This window comes from Erinaceus europaeus, chromosome 6 (genome assembly GCF_950295315.1).
Source record: "Erinaceus europaeus chromosome 6, mEriEur2.1, whole genome shotgun sequence".
In the NCBI taxonomy this organism is placed as follows: Eukaryota; Metazoa; Chordata; class Mammalia; order Eulipotyphla; family Erinaceidae; genus Erinaceus; species Erinaceus europaeus.
In genome coordinates, this window is record NC_080167.1 from 22,795,925 (window position 1) to 22,818,338 (window position 22,414).

The window sequence follows — 22,414 nt, forward strand, 5'->3', positions numbered from 1 at the left end:
AAAGTTCCTTGAAAGGAATCACAGCTGGGACACATATTCAATTCAAAATGCTAGAGTCTGGAGATGGTGTCTAAGTTTTAAATAGACAGAGGAGTAATAAACACAAAGCAGGAGTTGAAGGCTGTCTTTAAGGTAAGTTATCCAGTGTGTCTGCTACACTGCCCCCTACAAAGATGGGAACTTCTATAGCAAGGACAGTTCCCTGTTTGTACCATGTTCCCAGGACTCAATGTGATCAAAGAAAATGTATAAGAAGAGATCTTTTCTGGTGGATGTCTCTGTCTCTGCTGAAATGACCACCATAGGACAGCTGTGCTCCTCATCTGTACCAATAAGAACATTGTCTGACTCTCTTGTGTTCATCATCATACTGAGATTATGTGGTGCCAGGAATTAAACTTTGCATCAAGCATGGGAGCCATACTAGCTCCATGTCTCTCTGAAACTTTTATAACCCAGAGCCAAGTCCCTATATAGCCTCATTTTACAAGTATATGAACCATTGACCCAATCACCTTAAAACTATCGTGTTCATATATTCATTAATAATCTAAGCACACCAGGTCTGAAGAGTACAGAACCACACAGAGTGATTCCCACCTTGAGACCAGGAGTTCATGGATCCAGGATTCAGTGGGACCTGACAGCTGGTTGTATACATACAATTTGGACAAAGGACACCCTTGTGTCTTTGTCAGTCAGTGCTGAGGAGACACAAGAGGGCAGCAGAGGTCTTGCAGGTGCCATAGTGACAAACTCACTAGAAGAGTCCCCTATCTTCTAAGACAAGCTTTTGCTCACTCCCTGGATGAGTGTCTAGAATACAACTGCTGCTCCATAAACACTGTTGCCTTACTAGACTAAAGGAAAATAGGAATAATTTCACTTCATAAAAATTTCCAGGAAGCTTAAGCAATTTTGCTAAAAAAAAAATAAATAATAATAATAATAATAATAATAATAATAATAATAAAATCCAGTAGCTGTGCTTGAAGAATTCTAAGCCACCAACAGTCACTCAGAATTTTTCTGGAATATCTGAATGTTAGCTGGTCCAGACTGTAGTTAGACTACAGGGTTAGACTTAGGCACAGCCCTGTTGCAGGGACTCTCACCAAGGGAGAAACATAAGCATTTCAATGATTCCATAAAACACTGATGAATGATGAGGAAGTTATTAGGTTCTGTTGCTCAGGAGATTCAATCTAGGGTAGGACCTGTCTCTGTTTAAGCCTGGGACACACACACACACACACACACACACACACACACACACAGTTCACAATACAGATAGATTCATATGTCTCTAAGGCAACCGGGTTTAGAGGGAAGCTTTCTAGGGAGAGAGGTAGAAACACAACTTTGCGACCAGCTAAAGGATCCCTGACTTGAAGTGTGTTGACAGGGACTGCTTTTCTCTGTGCCCCCTTCCTCTGTGTAGTGACTAAAACCTTCTCTGAAAGCACAGAACTCCTCCAGCAGCACCCGAGGCCTGGCTGATTTGCATACTCAGCAGTTCTCTCCAGCAGGGGATAAGAGAGGCCTGGGAGCAAACCTGCCAGCATCACCCTCAGGGAGCAGAAGCAGGGATCCCACCATGGCCTGGACTCCTCTCTTCCTGGGCCTCCTGGCTCACTGCACAGGTGCTGCCCCAAGGCTCACAGCCACCCCAGCCCCAGGGCTCAGGGATGAGCCTGGCTGGCCTGCCTCTGAGCTCATGAAAGCATTGGCTGTGGGGACAGGGTACCCTGTTCATCTGTGTGGTCCATGGGTCACTGTGCTGTGATTGGTGGGATGTGGTATATTTGCTACCACAGGATCTCTATAGTTCTCATATTAGAAAAGTGGGAGTTTACTGGAATGGGTCTCTAATATTCAGCTTATTTTTTCTTTTTTCTCTTCTAGGCTCTGTGGTCTCCTATGAGCTGACTCAACAACGTTTAATGTCTGTGAACCTGGGACAGACGGCCAGGATTACCTGTGGGGGGAACAACATTGGTGGTAAATATGCAAACTGGTACCAGCAGAAGGAAGGTCAGGTGCCCGTGTGGGTCATGAGGGATAGTAGCAGACCCTCAGGGATCCCTGACCGCTTCTCGGGCGCCAACTCAGGAAACATGGCCACCCTGACCATCACTGGGGTCCTGAATGAAGATGAGGCTGACTATTACTGTGGAGTGTGGGATAATAGTGATAAAACTCACAGTGACACAGGCATATGGGGAAGTGAGACACAAACCCCCTTTTATCTAAGTCACATTCTCCTTTAGCCCCTGGAGGACTGTAAACAACAGTGAACAGGTCTGGTCCAACTCTTAGATCTGAGACCTCAGGCAGGCTTTGCACATGAGGTCTAGAATTTGATTATGAGTTGGGAGGTGGAAGTTACTTTGTGAGGCTGGGTTGGGAATTGAGGATATGAAACTGATTGACAGTATGGATAGAAGAAGACATCTGTACATGATAAATTTTCATGGATTTTTTGCATGGAAATGACTGTCTTAGCTCTTGTTCAAAATGCCTTTGAGTGCCCCACAAAAACACCCAGATCATCTGGCACTCTGTAATTCCAGGCTTCATGTTATTTGGATTCTGAAGGGAGGAAGCTAATGTGAAGAACTCTGTGCTGTCAGGGAGGTCTCTCTCAGGCCAGTCATATTTTCCATAGTAGACTAGATTGTAGAGACCCCAATAAAATAAATATCTTGACAGAAGGTGAAGAAGAGGAAAGAGCTGCACAAAGATATCTCTGGAACCCTGTTAAAAATATACATAATAGTGTCAGACCGCACAGCAGTTGAGAAAAGTTACTTTGACCATGCAGCAAAGTTTCCACATTCAGGAAAATGTCTGAGAAGAACAGAAAGAGGACTAAGCTCTCACACTCATCTTCTCCAAAAGTAAAGCTCTGTTTAGCAGATATCAGGCATCATAATACTAAATGTCTTCTCAAAACTCCTCTCCCCTCCTCCACAACTCATATACAAAGCAGAATCCAGTGCACCTGATGACCAACAACAGAAACCAAAATAGGTGGGTAAGTGCTGGTTCTGGAAAACCAAGATGTTCACAAACTTAAAAGTTGCAGAGCCAGAGTAGCTATCTGAGAAAAACATTTAGGAAATAGTGAGTACATTCTCAGGAAATTTGAAGAACTACACATTTCCCAATTAAATCTGAAGAAATGGATTTAAAAATACATCATGTCAAAGATTTACATGGTAGGTAAAAATAACACATGAAAAACAGAGCTACAGTGTGTGAAGTAAACTTTTAATACATTATAGTCTCAAACAGCTAGTAAAGAAAGTCAGCATACTCCTGTACAATAAAGAACATCAGGACTAGAAGACAAAGGGACTGGACTCAGACTGTAAAATTGGATAAAACATGTGTAACAAACATGAAACCACTCTTCAAAAGATTGAATACAACATTATAAAAGCAAATATTAGACTCATCAGGGTATTAGAAAGAGATGTAATATAGAAGGTATCAGAAATCATTACTCAAGGACAATAATAGTGACTTTTTTTTTCTTTCAAAATTTGGGATATGGTCAGGATGTAGATATTCAGGAAGTAAGGAAGACTCCCACATTTCTAAACCTTAAAACCCAGATAGAATTACATGGAGACAAATAATTGTGAAACTATCAAAACTCAAGGGCAAGGTTTGGACAGTAGCATACCTAATTGAGTGTACAGGTCAAGGACCTGGGTTCAAGATCCTGGCCCCTACCTGAAGGGATGAGGTAGATTCATTAGTGGTAAAGCAGTGCAGCAGATGCCTCTTTTCTCTCTCTCCCTTTCCCTCTTAATTCATCTCTGTCTCTAACCAATAGATAATAAAAATAAATAAATAAATAATTTTATTTATTCCCTTTTGTTGCCCTTGTTGTTGCTTTATTGTTGTTGTTATTGATGTCATGGGATGCATTGGATCGACCTTCTCGTGGTGCATCCCGTGAGTACCCATTCATTGGGGAAACTGACGATCCTTCCTAGCCAACTGAATCCACATGGATCCCAGTCACTTTCAAAGCCAGCAACAAGCAGCTCCTGACAGCTTTCAACCTGACCTGTTGACTGGCTACGGAAGAAGGGCAAACGCTAGAAGAAGAATTGATGTCATCATTATTGGATAGGACAGAGAGAATTAGAGAGAGGAGGGGAAGACAGAGATGGGGAGAGGAAGATAGACACCTGCAGACCTGCTTCACCGCTTGTGAAGCAACCCCCCTGCAGGTGGGGAGCCGAGGGCTCGAACTGGGGTCCTTACGCCAGTCTTTACACTTTGTGCCATGTGCGCTTAACCCGCTGAGCTACTGCCTGACCCCCCCCCATGTTTTTCTTTTCTTTTTAAATTTTTTTTATTTATCTTTATTTATTGGATAGAGACAGGTAGAAATCAAGAGGGAAGGGGGTGATAGAGAGGGAGACAGAGAGACACCAGCAACATTGCTTTACCACTTGTAAAACTTTCCCCCTGCAGGTGGGGACTAGGGGATCGAACCTGGGTCCTTGTACATTGTAACATGTGCTCCACCACCTGCCCCCCCCCCATGTTTTTCTCTGAAAAACTGTGTCATTATTTTTCCACCAACCAAATAATCAAGCTAGTTGAGCAACACAATACAACAAATGAGCTACAAACTTCACCAGAACAGCAAAAGCCTATACATCAAGAAGCAATGAGATTCATAAAATGCAGCTCAGCATAAAGAGTGCTGAAGTTGCATATCCTCTTAGAAAGAGACCCTCATTCTCACACTCAGCTCTCTGTTCTCTGCAGGTTTCTCGACCTCTTCTAAGGTGACACAGCCATATGCAGTGCCTATGGCATTGGAGCATAAAACTAGGGCTACCTGCTTTGCAGAGACTGTAAAGAGCTATTCTCCTGACTTGATCAGAAGCTAGGACAGGCCCCTGTAACAGTGACATATGCTAATAACAAATGCTCATTAAGAATACCCAACTGGTTTTCTAGCACCCATACAGAGGACAAGTGCATCCTGATTATCAGTGGGTCCCAGGCTGAAGATCAGGCTGATTATTACTATGTGGTGTGCCACAAAGTTGACAGAACTCACATTGCAGAGGAGGATTGGGAAGAGAAATGCAAACCCTTTCTCTATCTGTCTCACACTCTTCTAGGGCCCTGGGAGAACTGAAACACAGAAGTGAGCAGGTCTGGCCCAGGTCTCCCTCCTCTAGCCCTGCACAAGATTTTGTACAGGAATAATTTAGGAAGGGCTGGGGAGATAGCATAATGGTTATGCAAAAACCTTTCATGCTGAAGGCTTCAAAAGTCCTAGGTACAGTCCCTAGCAGTACCAGAGCTAAGCAGTGCTCTGGTATATAAAAAAGAACAATAAAAAAATTTAAGAAGAGTGATTTAGGGAGACAAATAAAGTTGACCTGATCTAAACTATGCAGGTATATTTCTTGGCGACAGAGAACTGGTGGAAAAAAAAAAAAAAAGACCTTCATGGAGGCATGTAGAGGCCAGAAAAACTGTCGTCCAAGCTCAACTGAAAAGGCTATTGTAAGGTATCTGTGTGGAATAATTTCCCCTTTGTAACTAAATATTCTAGGTCATAATTGGGGATAGTTGTGGGAAAATGGAGGAAAAAAAATTTATAGAGGTAACCACAGATGGTGAGTGGCTTACTCTGATTTCACCCCTTCATAACTGCACCTAGGCTATCTCAGGAATCTCCCATGAGACTGGCATTAGTAACAGAAAAAAAGTTGAATGTGTGTAAACTATTTCTCTTAATTTATTGGTGTTAATTATCTCAGTAATTATTTTGGGAATTCAATGCAAAACTCACATGTAAAAAATAGAATCAGGAACATATGTGAAACTTTTTTTTCTCTTTTAAAAATAAGCCAGGCTTCCTGGAAACATGAAGCATAAAAGTGCCAAATTTGGTGCCCAGCATTGTGTGTATCAAAATGGTACCTGTCTATCTTATAAACAAACAAACTTTTTTTTTTTAAACCAGAGAACTGATCAGCTCTGGTTTATGGTGGTACAAGGAAATGAACCTGGAACTTTGGAGCCTTAGGCCTGAGAGTCTCTTTGCATAATCATTATGCTTTCTACCCCCACCCAAACAAACAAACTTTTAAAAATACATCAGGAGTCAGATCACTGTTTTCCAGATCTCACCAGTTTCACGAGATCTTACATCTTTCAAATTCCATTCCATCCCTGCCATAGAGACCATGCTGTTGTTCTTGTGGAGGTAAGATCTCAGGGAGATACTATGGCTCCAGTGATTACATCCAGTGCAAGAGAAATTGTACTGCCTGATAACTGTCTGCTTCATCTATCTGGTGAAGGAAAAGTTCTCAGGAAAGAATTCCCATTGGTGTTACTTACATCCTGGAAGCATTTCTGGGTCACAATATTAAAGCTGGATTCTAATTCAATACTGGAAAAAAGGACCTGTGAAAACAGATGATGAGGAACATGTGCTATTTCACCAAGACAGTTGAGTTCACAGTGAACTCCTGTGAACTGCAAAATAGTTCAGAAGCACTTTGTGTCGTCCACACTATCACAACGTGCAGAACAAAGTGGGCTTGAAAACGTCCATAGCATGTGTGCTTTGCTGTCTTGGTTTCTCACTTGGTAGCCACTACTGCCATGTTTGGGCACTGGTATAGGCAATCTCTGAATAAGTATCAACCAGTGTCAGTACTCAGAATCATAGGACTAACTGCCCTGTACTCAGTGATAATAAAGGGTTGACTCAGATGACTTCTGCCAACTCCACTGCTAAAATGATTCCTCGTACGTGGTCTGGAATCATAGGAGGCCATGTAGCAGAGTAATTACCATGCCACATAAAGTCCCCAGTAAACAATGGTTCTATACTCCATCCTGGCAGAGAAGTCCCTACCCCTCACAAGGTCAGTGTGAGGCAGCCACTAGGAGGCAGCAGAGAATCACTAGACCTAGACTACCTGAAGTCACAGAACTTTATGAATGGGAGTCACAGGTATGGATAGGGAGATAGAAACAAGGTGGGGGTATGGATAGACCTGCCAACACCCATGCCCAGCGGAGAAACAATTACGGAAGTCAGACCTTCCACTTTCTGCACCTCATAATGATCCTGGGTTCATCCTCCCAGAGGGATAAAGAATAGGAAAGCTTCCAATGGAGGGAATGTAATGCAGAACTCTGGTGGTAGAAATTGTACCCCTCTTATCCTACGGTCCTGTCAATCATTATTAAATAAATAAATAAATAAATAAATAAATAAATAAATAAATAATCAGGGAGTCAGGAGGTAGCACAGCGGGTTAAGTGCAAGTGGCGCAAAGCGCAAGGACCAGAGTAAGAGTCCCAGTTCCAGCCCCTGGCTCCCCACCTGCAGGGGAGTCGCTTCACAGGCAGTACAGCAGGTCTGCAGGTGTCCATCTTTCTCTCCCCCTGTCTTTCCCCTCTTCTCTTCATTTCTCTCTGTCCTATCCAACAATGACAGCATCAATAACTCTAACAATAAAACAACAAGAGCAACAAAAGGGAATAAATAAATAAATATTAAAAAAATAAAAATAAGGGCCAGGTGGTGGCACATTTGGTTGAGTGCACATGTTATAGTGAGCAAGGACCCAGGTTTGAGCCCCCGGTCCCCATCTGCAAGGGAAAGCTTCACAAGTGAAGTAGTGCTGCAGGTGTCTTTCTATATCTTTCCCTCTCTATCACTCTCTTCTCTCTCAATTTCTGATTGTCTCTATACAACAAATAAAGATTAAAAAATATTTAAAAAATAAATGTAAAAAAATTTTTAAAATAATAAATAAACAAATGATAAAATTAATAAAACATTTTTTTTAAGATTCTTTTTTTTTTTAAATTTTTTATTTAAGAAAGGATTAGTGAACAAAGGCATAAGGTAGGAGGGGTACAACTCCACACAATTCCCACCACCCAATCCCCATAACCCACCCTCTCCCATGATAGCCTTCCCATTCTCTAGCCCTCTGGGAGCATGGACCCAGGGTCGTTGAGGGTTGCAGAAGGTAGAGGGTCTGGCTTCTGTAATTGCTTCCCCGCTGAACATGGGCGTTGACTGGTCGGTCCATACTCCCAGTCTGCCTCTCTCTTTCCCTAGTAAGGTGTGTCTCTGGGGAATCTGAGCTCCAGGACACATTGGTGGGGTCTTCAATCCAGGGAAGCCTAGTCAGCATCCTGGTGGCATCAGGAACCTGGTGATTGAAAAGAGAGTTAACATACAAAGCCAAACAATTTGTTGAGCAATCATGGATCCCAAGTTTGGAATAGTGGAGAGGAAGTGTTAGGGAGGTACTCACTGCAAACTCTAGTGTAATCCTGCTTTCAGGTATATATTTTGCAGTAGTTTATGGATACGTGTGAACATAAGCTCTCTCTCACAGAAACTGTTGTATGTCTAGGTTATGGGACTTTGTTAGAAAGTGAACTACCTGAGATGAAATTAGAGTGTACTATTAAAGGAAAGGTCTCACCCGAGTAATGAAGCTGAAGGGTTGTCATTCCACACGTGAAGTCTCTGGATACAGTCTGAGGTGAAGCATGTTGAGATGGCAATCGTTGCTTTGGTTAGGTTGTGATCGGCGGATGCAATATTATTTGGTTTGGATTGGGAGATGCATACGGGAAAGTGGGCCCTATCCAAGGGTGCCAGGACTGAGGGAATTTTTTAAAATAATAAAAATTTTTTAAAATAATAAAATTTTTTAAAATAATAAATAAACAAATGATAAAATTAATAAAACATTTTTTAAAAAAGAAAATGAATGCACAAGAATTGGGAACAGGACTGCAGAAAAGCGAGAACTGGGTTATCTCTGGGTGCCTGGCAACTGGGTTATATTGACATTTACTCTAGTTTCTTTTATCATATTTTATCTGTAATAGTATGCCCCACCCTCTTTAAAATGTTCTAGTAAAAGTCTCTTAAAAAGTAACATATTTCAAAACTGAAGGAAAACAGAAGGTTTGTAGAATAACAGACCTTCCACTTTCTGCACCCCATAAAGACCTTTGGTCAATGGTCCCAGAGCGATAAAGAATAGGGAAACTTCCGGTGGAGGTAGGTAGGATATGGAACTCTGGTTGTGGGAATTGTATGGAAATGTACCCCTCTTATGCTATAGTCTTGTCAATCATTTTAAAATCATTAATAATTTTTTTAAGTATAGGATCATCTTGCTTTACATGACAGTGTACTTATCACATTGAGGACAGTGTTACGAGCAGTGACAGAACCTCATCAGATCAAAATGTGTGACAATCGGCAGTTGTCAGATGGGAAAATACTTTGCACAGCACTATCATAGGTGATGTTTTAAAAATGGCAATTCCCACCAACAGAGTTCCATATCCCTCCCCCACCCCCATTGGAAGTTTCCCTGTTGTTTATCCCTCTGAGAGTATGGACCAAAGATCTTTATGGGGTGCAGAAGGTAGAAGGTCTGGCTTCTTAATTGCTTCTCCACTGGTCATGGATGTTGGTAGGTTTCTTTCTATCTTTCCCTAGTGGGGTAGGGCTATGGGGAGGTGAGGTTCCAGGGCAAACTGGTAAGGTTATCTGCCCAGGGAAGTCAGGTTGGCGTCATGGTAGCATCTGCAACTTGGTGCTTGAAAAACATTAAAATATAAAACAGAAAATTTTGTTTAATAATGAGGAAACTAAAGTATAGCAGATAAAATTTGGTGTCTTTATGTTGGAAGGAGTTAGAATGGTTATTTCAGGAATATTACAAGGGTCCCATGACTTTACTAATTTTTGACTAAGCCCAATAGTTAACATTTGGTGGGTTAGGAGTATTGTCTGGGAAGATGGTGTCAGAGTTGAGGATAGGACTAGAAAACTGGATAAGGGCAGAGAGAAGTCCCCAAGTATGGGAAAAGTATATAAATACCATTAAATGTAAAGTCCATCGATCTGCCCTAGAGTTCATGCTTTATAACAAATAAAGTGAAATATCTTTTCTTCACTTAATTGATTAAATCAGGGATATTTTAAATGGATAACATTTTCAGGAAAATCAAGAAACTTACTGTCTTAAGCACACACATAAGATGCTTTCAGAATTTCCAGAGGGATAAAAAATGGGAAAGCTGTCAAGGGAGGGGATTGGATACAGAGTTCTGGTGGTGGGAATTGTGTGGAGCTGTGCCCCTCTTATCCTATGGTCTTGTCAATATTTCCATATTATAAATCAAAAAATTTCCTGGCAACGATATTCTTATAGATCATTTATCTAATGCATATGAATTGTACCTGCCAAGAGTGTATATGGGCTGAGACAAGATAGAAGGTACAATCTTTATGTCTGTTCCATGAGTTCACAATAAAGAAGAAAACTGGGGGCCAGGTGGTGGTGCAGTGAGTTTTAGTGCGAGGAGTAAGGACCTGTGCAGAGATCCCTGATGGAGCCCTTGGTTCCCCACATGTAAAAAGGTCACTTCACAAACAGCAAATCAGGTATGCAGGTGTTTATCTGTTTCTGTCCCTCATTCTCTCCCTTCCTCTCTCAATTTCTCTCTGTCTGATTCAGTAAATGGAAATAACGGCCTCCAGGAGCAATGGATACATAGTGCAGGCACCTAGCCCTAGAAATAACACTGAGAGAGAGAGAAAAAAGCAAGCAAACAAACAAAATAAACCTTAATAGCATCTCAATAAATCCATGAGTGATTGACATTTGACTAATGTTGTTTGGTTCTTCTGCTCAGAAGAACCAAACAACTGGGGCCGGAAGTGGCTTTGTCTAAGCCTGGAAAATATCACTGGGGAAGAGTATTGAAAAAGCAAACAGATTCACCTGTGAAATCTGGGGAGTGTGGGGCACACCTCTAAGGAGTAAAGGAAACATTCCAGGGAAGTGGTAGCACTTGACCTATGGGACCATGAAAAGTCTGCCTGGCTGAAAGTCAGTTGTGCAGGGGCCATCCCTTTCACCCCTTCCTTCACTTTGCCCCTGGGGATTGAGCTCCTTCTCTGAAACACCAAAGCAATTGCAGGTGCATTTTGAGCCCTGGCTGATTTGCATACCCTGCAGTTCTCTAAAACAAGTGGATAAGAATGGTCTGGGAGCAAAACTGTCAGCATCACCCTCAGGGAGCAGAAGCAGGGACCCCACCATGACCTAGACCCCTCTCCTTCTGGGCCTCCTGGCTCACTGCACAGGTGCTGCCCCAAGGCTGATAACCATTCAGCTCCAGGGCTCAGCACACAGCTTGGCCTGTCTCTGAGCTCAGTATGGAAATACCCGTGGAGATAGAGTGCTCCTGATCTTGCTGCATGCTGAAAGCCAAGTTTGGCTGAGACCTCACAATGCTCACTGCTCTGTGTGAGCCTCAGGGGCTATGCCTGCCCAGAAAAAGGCAGTGTTGATGATCGTGTTAATTTTAAGTCTGCCTCCAATAGGCAGGCCCATGGAGCCTTATCAAAATATGATTTGAAAAAGCTCACTCATGCTCACAAACTACTAGAGCTCAGGTCAAAAGAAAAGATGAAAGATGTGAATCTTCTTTGAATAAATTTTGTATTTTAATTGTCTTCTGCTTTATCCCTTACAGGCTCTGTGGTCTCCTATGAACTGACTCAGCCACGTTCAATGTCTGTGAACCTGAGGGAGACAGTCCAGCTGACCTGTGGAGGGAACGATATTGGCGACAGATATGCATATTGGTACCAGCAGAAGGAAGGCCAGGTACCTGTGTGGGTCATGAGTGATAGTGACAGACCTTCAGGAATCCCTGATCGCTTCTCTGGCTCCAACTCAGAGAACACAGCCACCCTGACCATCACTGGGGCTCAAGCTGAGGATGAAGCCGACTATTATTGTGCTACTTATGATGGCAGTGGTAGCAACTTCCATTTCTCACAGTGATGCATTCAGATGGGGAAGTGAGACACAAACCCCTTCCCCTTCTGCCTCACACTGTCCTGCAGCCCCAGGAGGTCTGCAGACACAGCACTGAGCAAGTGTGACACCCTTCAAAGATTGGGATACATGACCTGCTGGTAGAGTCTTTACTAGGAAAGCCATGGTTGGTTTAGGGTATTAGAATGAGTATGCCAGTGGTCTTCAAGTAAGTGTGTAAAATGGAGAATGAGGACACAAATTAATGAACCAAAAAGTAGACAATTGCTCAGTATTTACGAGATAAATTCACAAAAATATCTTCATACCATCATCTCTGAGGTACTAGGTTCAGTCCAGGTACCATAGTCTGCACTGAGAAGTGCTCTGATGGAAAAGAAATGAAATTTTTGGAAATTTGATTTTTAAGATTTATTTGAGCAAATGTCTATTGCAGTGATTTGCACTTAAGTTGAAACATTGAGGATAGCATCCCCTCTGAAGATATAAGACTGGTAATTATAGAAGAGAGGTAATATCATGGCAAAAGTAGTTATTAGAGTAACAGGCTCTGGGATGGTGGGGTTCTAAGACACACACACGCGCACGCGCACGCACACGCGCGCGCGCGCACACACACACACACACACACACACACAGACCAACAGTCACACTGTAGTGTCACAGACCTCATGCCTTCGTTTTGATTTTCTTCTCCTGATAGATATCCACTGGGTTCTCACAGCTGACCCCGACTGGGGAAGACATTGACTGGGGACAGTTTTCTCCCCATTTGTATGCCCCCTTCTTGATTTGACTCAGGTTCAATGTCTGGATGAGGCCAAGATCAAGGCCCTGACTCAGATCAGGATGGGCGTACTAGAATTCCCATCTGTGCTTCATTCTGGCCTCATGTTTATCTGTACTGTTGCCATTTTCAAACTTCACTTTAGTCAGTGCCCACTGCAGGAGAGTCTCTATGGTGGATGTGTGCTCATGGTGCAGACTATGTAAGTCTAGTTAGTGGATACTGAGAGGGCAGAGGCACACAGACAGACTGGAGATCTGCCCTGGTATGTGAGAAGAACGTGTACCTTGAGGGAGAATCACCAAAACCGTTGGTCTTGTTGATTCTATTGATTCACATGACTGTGAAAAAAAAATTTCAGAATGCTGCTTTAGAAAACGTGTAATATTTTAGGACCCAATGTGGAAAATTAAAAATAGAGACTCTTTTCATGTACTCTCTTGGCCTGCATGTGATTAACTTTATGAGAACCACACAATAAAATAACTATAAAACTCAGTCCCTATTCAGAATAACATTGGACATTTTAACTAGATGAATATCTCTCAGATTTACTACAAACACACAGGGTCATGACACATAGAGAAATACATTCCAAAGCCTAGGACCTAAAAATTACATCAGGATTAATGAAGGATAAAAGCTATGTAAAAACTCCTCTATCTTTAATCTAATTTGAGTGTTGAATCCTAAGGGTATTTGAACCATTCTTCCAGGTGTCTGGTCTGTACCAGTCCAGGTGAACAGCAGCTCCACAGTCAGTGGGACAAACTGAAACACAAAGCCTTTACACTTTTACAGAACTTTCCATTTGCTCTCTGCCATCCCTACCAAAAAATATATATATATGTTTCTTGACTTGACCTTTAGATCCGTCTCTGCTCAGCTCCTCAGAAGATGACATTGTAAGCATCATTCCATTTCTGAATCTTCTCTGTCAAGAGCACTCCCAACCTTCTGTGCTAGGAAAAGCTGGGGTTCAATAAGACCTGCAGAGTTATCCTTGGAACAGAGGTGCAGTCAGCACCTCCACCCCATGTGGATGCACAGGGTGAGGTTGTGGAGTGGAAGATCAGTGAAAGAAAACCTTTGTCTTGAGTCTCCTAGTAACCTAAGGAGGGGTCAGGGGTTAGTCTCACCCCACCTAGTGCTACATGGTGCCTGCCTGTTATTGAACAGGTTGTACATGAGTCCCAGTTTTGTCCTCCACAGCTTCTAATGAACTGGACATATGACCTGGAAACTCCCATCTTACCATATCTGACAACACCTCGGTCTTGCCCACATAATCCCTATGAGAAGCTTTCACGTGACACAAAGGTAATTTTGATTCACACGAGCCTCAGTTTCAGTCCTTTTATCTCGAGACATACATGCCACTTCCCAATTTGTGTTGAGTCTCCTCCCCAAATTCACTTCCTATAATTTCTTCCATACCCCTGACTGAGACTCTGAGAGCAGCTCCCATGAACCTCTGGAGAAAGGCTTCTCTTAACCTCTCACCACACAGCACATGCTGCCTGCTTTATCTCTCTGACTTGTAAGCACATCACCTGTGATAATAAAGTCATTCCTAAAAGTATTTCTTAGATTTGATTTATTTTTTTGTTAATCATGTTATAAGTCTTTCAGAAGCAAATTGAAAGATTTGGTTTATTTCATATATGAGAGAGGGAGAGAGTGTCATAGGAGTGAAGAAAGAAAGACGAGTTACTACATCTAAACCAGTACCTGCACCCGTGGGGATCCAACCAAGAGCTTCACATATGAGTACTGGGCTCTACCAGCTGTCCTATTCTCCAGCAAGCAGGACATGATTTCTTGCAAAGACACATAATGTAAGACCTGACAAAAAGTTGCTACTTTTAAACCATCAGCCACAATAGTTCTGTGACTATGTCCTTCCCATCAGACAATTGCCAGCTGTTACATATCCAGTTCTGAAAAGGCTCTGTCACTCCTCACAACACTGTCTTAACTGTGATAAGTCCATTATCCTGTAAAGCTAGCTGACTCCATGCTGTTTAACAAAGAAACTATAAAATCCTATGAAAGGAAAGATCTCACCTGAGTAATGAGGCGGGAAGGATGACTTCCACACTTGACATCTCTGGACACCATCTGAAGTGAAGCATACCGAGGTGGTACTCGTTGCATTGATTAAGTTGGGATCAGCAGATAAAATAGCATTTGGTTTGAATTGAGAGAAGCATGCAGGAAAGTGAGCCCCATCCTAGAGGTTCCAGGACTGGGGGAAATAGAGGTTCTATAGAGGAAATGGGAGGTTTCTGCCATCTTAGGGTTAAGAAGACAATAGATAGTCACTGTTATAATCACATAACTGGGTTAACTTTGCAATATTCCTTTGTTAGGATTTGCTGTATCATACACAACATCACCATAATTTATGTCATTTGACTTTATCAGAGACCCCCCAGCTCTTCATCTGAACTATTCCAGCCTTTAGGTTCATGATTAGTCAACAATTTGTTTGGTTTTATATGTTAACTCTTTTTTCAGCTACCAGATTCCAGATGCTAACACGATGCCAACTGGACTTCCCTGGGCAGATGACCTCACCAATGTGTCCTGGAGCCCTGCTTACCCAGAGCCCCACCCAGGCTGGGAGTATGGATAGACCTGTCAACATCCATGTTCAGCGGGGAAGCAATTACTGAAGCCAGACCTTCCACCCTCTGCACCCATAAAGACCCCGGGTCCATACTCCCAGAGGGATAAATAATAAATAGGAAAGCTACCGGGGGGGGGCGGGTAGAGGGGATACAGAGATCTGGTAGTGGGAATTGTGCCCCTCTAATCCTATGGTTTTTGTCAATGTTTCCTTTTTATAAATAAAAATTTTTAAAAAAGAAACTATGAAATATATTTTCTTTGCTTAATTGATTAAATCATTACTATTTTAAAGGGACAAAAAAATTCAGGAAAATCATGAAATTTTACTATATTAAGCATTTATCAGAGGTGCTTCTTTTAGAGGGGCTGGGCAGTGGCACACCAGTTAAGCCCACGTATTACCAAGTGCAAGACCCTGTATTCGAGCCCCTTCTCCCCTCTGTAGGGTTCTGCTTCATGAGTGGTGAAGCAAGTCTACAGGTGCCTATCTTTCCCTCCCACTTTATCTGCCTGTCCTCTCTCAATTTCCCTCCATCCTATCTAAAAAATAAATAAAATAAAATAAAATAGCCTTTAGAAATTTCAGGCACCAATATTCTTATAGATAATTTATCTAGTGCACATGAATGGTTCCTGGTCAACAGTGTCTATGGGCAGCAGTCACAGCCTTTATACCTGTTTCATGAGTTCACAGCAAAGAAGAAGCAACAGCATCTCAATAAATCCATGAATGACTGACAGCTGAATAATGTTGTTTGACTCTGCTGCTCAGGAACCATGACCTGAGGGGAGGAACTGACTATGTAATTCTGGAGGTGTCCTCGGGAAGAATCTCAAAAGCAGACAATTGATCTGTGAGCTCTAGATGACAGTGGGGCAGACCTCTAAGGAGTAAGGGAAGAAAATATTCTAGGGAAGAGGTGGCACTTGACCTATGTGACCATCAAGAGTCCTCACTTGAAAGTCAGTTGTCTAGCACAGGACCACCCCTTCCACCCCTTCCTTCACTTTGCCCCTGGGGATTGAGCTCCTTCTCAAAACATCAAAACAATTGCAGTGCATTTTGAGCCCTGGCTGATTTGCATACCCTGCAGCTCTCTCCAGAAAGGGGATAAGACAGGGCTGGGAGCAAACCTGCCAGCACCACCCTCAGGGAGCAGAAGCAGGGACCCCACCATGGCCTGGACCCCTCTCCTTCTGGGCCTCCTGGCTCATTGCACAGGTGCTGCCCAGAGGCTGACAGCCATTTAGCTCCAGGCCTCAGCACACAGCCTAGCCTGTTTCTGAGCTCAGCAGAGCACTCCCTATGGGGACAGGGTGCTCCTGACCCTGGTGCAGGCTGAGAGAGAAGTTTGGCTGAGACCTCACAATGCTCACTGCTCTGTGTGAGCCTCAGGGGCTACACCTGCCCAGAAAAAGGCAGTGTTGATGATTGCTTTAATTTGAAATCAGACTCCAATAGGCAGGCCCATGAAGCCATATCTAAAAGTGACTTGAAATAGCTTCCTCATGTTCAAAGGACTTCTAGAATTCAGGTCAGACCTGAAATATATGATTCTTCTTGGAATGTGTCCTTTACTTTAACTCACTTCTCCTTTTTCCCTTACAGGCTTTGTAGTCTCCTATGAAGTGACTCAGCCAAGTTCAGTGTCTGTGAACCTGAGGGAGACAGTCCAGCTGACCTGTGGAGGGAACAATATTGGCAGCAAAAATGCATACTGGTACCAGCAGAAGGAAGGCCAGACACCTGTGTGGGTCATGACTAATAGGTACAGACCTTCAGGGATCCCTGAGCGCTTCTCAGGCTCCAAGTCCGGGAACACAGCCACCCTGACCATCACTGGGGCTCAAGCTGAGGATGAAGCCGACTATTATTGTGCTACTTATGATGGAAGTGGTAGCAACTTCGATTTCTCACAGTGATGCATTCAGATGGGGAAGTGAGACACAAACCCCTTCCCCTTCTGCCTCACACTGTCCTGCAGCCCCAGCCTCAGACACAGCACTGAGCAGGTCTGACACCCTTCAAAGATTGGGATACATGACCTGCTGGTAGAGTCTTTACTAGGGAAGCCATGGTTGGTTTAGGGTATTAGAATGAGTATGCCAGTGGTCTTCAAGTAAGTGTGTAAAATGGAGAATGAGGACACTAATGAAACAAGAAGCAGACAATTGCTCAGTATTTAGGAGATAATTGCTGCAAATATACATTCATGCCTCTGCTTCTGAGATACTAGGTTAAATCCAGTCACCATAGTCTGAAAAGAAACTTTGAGAAATTTGATTTTTTTAAATTTCTTTATTGGAGAATTAATATTTTACATTCAACAGTAAATACAATAGTTTGTACATGCATAACATTTCCCAGTTGTCCATATAACAATACAACCCCCACTAGGTCCTCTGTCATCCTTCTTGGATCTGTATTCTCTCCACCCACCCACCCCAGAGTCTTTTACTTTGGTATAACACGCCAATTCCAGTTCAGGTTCTATGCGTGTTTTCTTTTCTGATCTTGTTTTTCAACTTCTGCCTGAGAGTGAGATCATTCCATATTCATCCTTCTGTTTCTGACTTATTTCACTCAACATGAATTTTTCAAGGTCCATCCAAGATGGGCTGAAAATGGTGAAGCCACCATTTTTTATAGCTGAGTAGTATTCCATTGTGTATATATATATATATATATATATATATATACCACAACTTGCTCAGCCACTCATCTGTTGTTGGGCACCTGGGTTGCTTCCAGGTTTTGGCTATTACAAATTGTGAAGCCAAGAACATATGTGTACACAGATCTTTTTGGATGGGTGTGTTGGGTTCCTTAGGATATATCCCCAGCAGAGGAATTGTAGGATCATTGGGCAGGTCCATTTCTAGCCTTCTGAGAGTTCTCCAGACTGTTCTCCACAGAGGATGGACCAACATTCCCACCAGCAGTGTAGGAGGGTTCCTTTGACCCCACAACCTCTCCAGCATTTGCTGCTGTTATCTTTTCTGATGTATGACATTCTCACAGGAATGAAGTGGTATCTCATTGTTGTCTTTATTTGCATTTCTCTAACAGTCAAAGACTTGGAGAATTTTTTCATGTGTTTCTTGGCCTTTTGGATCTCTCTGTGGTGAATATTCTCTCCATGCCCTCCCCCCATTTTTGGATGGCATTATTTGTTGTCTTATTGTTGAGATTTACAAGTTCTTTATATATTCTGGTTATTAGCCTCTTGTCTGTTGTATGGCATGTAAAGCTCTTCTCCCATTCTGTGAGAGGTCTATTGGTTTGGGTAGTAGTTTCTTTAGCTGTGCAGAAGCTTTTTATTTGATCTAGTCTCATGGGTTTATACTTGCCTTAGACTTCTTTGTAATTGAATTTGTTAGACTGAACATGTCTTTAAAATTTATGCAGAAAAGAGTTCTGCCAATATTTTCCTCTAAGTATTTTATAGTTTCTGGTCTAACAATCAATTCCTTCTTCCACTTGGAATTTATTTTGGTATTTGCTGAAATATAGTGGTTCAGTTTCATTCTTCTGCATGTTTCAACTCATTTTTTCCAATACCATTTGTTGAAGAGACTCTGCTCTCCCCATTTAATGGTCTGGGCACCTTTGTCAAAGATTAGATGTCCATAGGTGTGGGGGCTCACTTCTGGGCTCTCAATTCTATTCCATTGGTCACTGTGTCTATTCATGTTCCAGTACCAAGCAGTTTTGATGACAATGGCCCTATAAGACAGTTTGAGATCTGGGAGTGTGATGCCTCTGGTTCTGTTCTTTTTTTCTCAAAACTGTCTTGGCAATTCTAGGCCTTTTCTGGTTCCAGATAAACATTTGTAGGATTTGTTCTATTCTCCTAAAAAATGTGGTTGGGATCTTGATGGGGATAGCATTAAATTTCTATTTGGCTCTGGATAGTATATTCATTTTGATGAAGTTAATTCTGCCAACCCATGAACATGGCATATCTTTCCACTTCTTTGTATCTTTTTCAATTTCCTGAGTAGTGACTCATAATTTTCAGTATACAAGTCTTTCACTTCTTTGGTTAGGTTTACTCCTAGATATTTTATTGTTTTTATTGCTATAGTAAAAGGAATTATTTCTGGATTTCAACTTCTTCTAACTTAGTGTTTGCATAGAGGAATGCCACTGACTTTGGAATGTTAATTTTGTAGCCTGACACCTTACTGTGTTGCCTGATGATATCCAAAAGCTTCTTGCTGGATTCCTTAGGTTTTTCTATGTATACTATCATATCATCTGCAAATAGGGAGAGTTTGACTTCTTCTCTTCCATTCTGTACGCCTTTAATTCCTTGCTCCTGCCTGATTACTATGGCAAGAACATCCAACACTATGTTGAATAGTAATGGTCATAGTGGGCAGCCCTGTCTAGTACCTGATCTGAGTGGAAATGCTTCCAGTTTTTCACCATAGAGTATGATACTGACTGTAGGTTTGCTATATATAGACTCCACTATCTTTAGGAATTTTCCATCTATTCCCATTTTTTGTAGTGTTTTGATCATAAAGGGATATTGTATTTTGTCAAGGGCTTTTTATGCATCTACTAATATGACTGATATGGTTTTTGGTCTTGCTTTTGTTGATATGGTGGATCATGTTGATTGATTTATGTATATTAAACCAACCTTGCATGCCTGGGATAAACCCCACTTGGTCATGATGAACAATCTTTTTAATATACTGCTATATCCAGTTGGCTAGAATTTTGTTCAATATTTTTCGCATTATTGTTCATCAGAGATACTGGTCTGTACTTTTTGTTTTTGGTTGCTTTTTGTATCAGAGTGATGCTCTTTTGTATCAGAATGATGTTTTTGGTTGCTTTTTGTATTATTGTTCATCAGAGATACTGGTCTGTACTTTTTGTTTTTGTCTGCTTTTTTTATCAGTGATGTTGGCTTCATAGAAGCTGGCAGGGAGTATTCCAGTGTCTTCAATCTTCTGGAAGACTTTTAAAAGTAGAGGTATTAGTTCTTCTTTGAAGGTTTTGTAGAATTCATTTGTAAAACCATCTGATCCAGGACTTTTATTTTTGGGGAGATTTTTTATAACTGTTTCAATTTCATTAGCTGTGATCGGCCTGTTCGTGTTATCTACTTCCTATTTACTTAATTTTGGAATATGGTAGGTATCTAGGAAATTGTCCATTTCATCCAGGTTCTCTAGCTTGGTGGCATATAGTTGTTCATAGAAGCCTCGCATGATATGTTGAATTTCTAGGGTGTTTGTTGTGATATCTCCTCTTTCATTTAGTATCTGATTTATTTGGGTCTTCTCCCTTTTTTATTTTTGAGTCTGGCTAAAGGTTTGTCGATTTTGTTTACTCTTTCGAAGAACCAACATTTACTTTCGTTGATCTTTTGTTTGGTTTTCTTATTTTCAGTGTTATTTATTTCTGCCCTAACTTTAGTGATTTCTGTCCTGGTTGCATTAGGATTCCTTTGTTTTTCTTCTAGGTCTTTAAGATGTGCAATCAGATTGTTTATTGGGGCTTTTTCTTATTTCCTAATGTGTGCTTGTACGGCTGTGAGCTTCCCTCTCAATACTGCCTTAGCTGTGTCCCAAATATTTTGATAGCTTGTGTCTTCATTGTCATTGAACTCTCAAAACATTTTGATTTCTTCCTTTATTTCCTCTTTGACCCAGAATTTGTTAAGAAGTGTACTGTTGAGCTTCCACATTTTGGGACTATTACTAATTTTTGTTTATTATTAAGTGTTAGTTTAATTCCATTGTGGTCTGAGAAGATGCTTGGGATGATTTCAGTGCTCTTGAATTTGCTGTTTGCTGATGCTTTTTTTGTGGCCTAACAGATGGTCTATCCTGGAGAATGACCCATGTGGACTTGAGTAAAATGTTTATTCCAGTTTCTTGGGATGAATGACTCTGAAAATGTCCAATAGTTCTAGTTTATCTATCTCCTCATTTAGCTCCCTCATGTCTTTATTGATTTTCTGCCTGGATGATCTGTCAAGTTGAGAGAGTGGGGTGTTGAAGTCCCCTACTATGATTTGTTGCTGTTAATATATTGCTGTAGCTCTTTCAGTAAAAGTTTGATGTATTTAGATGGCTTCTCATTGGGTGCATAGATGTTAGTAATTGTTAAGCCTCTTGATTGACTGATCCTCTGAGCATTAAGTAGTGTCCATTCCTATCTTTTTTAATCTTATCTATTTTAAAGTCTATCATGTCAGATATGAGAATAGCTGTTCCTGCCCTTTTTTGTGGAGCATTAGCTTTTAAGATAGTTTTCCATCCTATCACTTTGAGTCTGTGTTTGTCTTATTGAGTTAGGTGGGTTTCCTGTAGACAGCATATTGTTAGGTTGTATTTTCTGATCCATCTTCCTACTCTGTGTCTTTTAATAGGTGAATTCAGGCCACTGATATTTATTGATATAAAAGATCAAAGATATTTTAACGCCATTCTTGTAGTTTCAGAATGTTCTGATATATGGCCTATTTATGGTGGTCTGACTGTTTATAGAAGACCTTTCAGAACTTCTTTCAGGGCAGGCTTGATGATAGTTGATTCCTTCAACTGTTGCTTATCTGAGAATTTTTTATGTCTCCATCTAGTCTGAATGACAGTCTAGAAGGATACAGTAGTCTTGGTTGAAGTCTCCATTGAGCACTGGACAGATATCTTTCCACTCCCTTCTAGCCTGTAGTGCTTGTGTGGAGAAATCTGCTGCTAATCTTATGAGCTTTCCTCTGTAGGTGACTCTTTTTTTTTTCTCTTGCAGCCTTCAGGATTCTTTCTTTATCCTTATTCCTTACCATTCTAAATATGATGTGTCTTGGTGTCATTAAGTCAAGGTTAATTCTGTTTGGGACCCTCTGGACTTCTTGAACCTTTATATCTTTTATGTTGTCTAGACTAGAGAAGTTTTCAGCTATTATGTCCTGAAGAATGCTTTCTTTCCCCCCCCCCTCTTTCTTCCTCTGGTAAGCCAATAATGCATATATTGTTTCTTCTGAAGTCATCCCATAGGACTCTGTTGTTTTCAGTATCTCTTATTCTCTTTTTGATGTTACTTATTTCTTTTTTAGTTTTCTCTAATTTGTCT

The 22,414-nt window shown here is 41.5% G+C and overlaps 1 protein-coding gene and 3 gene segments (V, D, J or C); all 4 read left to right on the plus strand.

Moving 5' to 3' along the window:
• The window catches only part of LOC103118610 (immunoglobulin lambda variable 8-61-like), a 583,882-nt gene that overhangs the window by 501,143 nt on the left and 60,325 nt on the right, over nt 1-22,414 (plus strand).
• LOC103118591 (immunoglobulin lambda-1 light chain-like) overlaps nt 1-22,414 on the plus strand; it is a 397,547-nt gene that overhangs the window by 309,709 nt on the left and 65,424 nt on the right.
• Nucleotides 1-22,414, plus strand: part of LOC103118563 (immunoglobulin lambda-1 light chain-like) — a 350,334-nt gene that overhangs the window by 252,225 nt on the left and 75,695 nt on the right. Inside the window, exons 1-2 of one of the 6 annotated variants that reach the window (XM_060193313.1) lie at nt 1,574-1,643; nt 1,906-2,205. The exons of the other annotated variants lie outside the window; for them this stretch is intronic. Coding sequence (XP_060049296.1) covers nt 1,598-1,643; nt 1,906-2,205 — 346 coding nt within the window. The 5' untranslated portion in view covers nt 1,574-1,597. Of the gene's footprint in view, nt 1-1,573; nt 1,644-1,905; nt 2,206-22,414 lie in introns of those variants that run through there. 6 annotated transcript variants of the gene reach the window in all.
• Nucleotides 1-22,414, plus strand: part of LOC132539107 (Ig lambda chain C region-like) — a 304,786-nt gene that overhangs the window by 211,830 nt on the left and 70,542 nt on the right.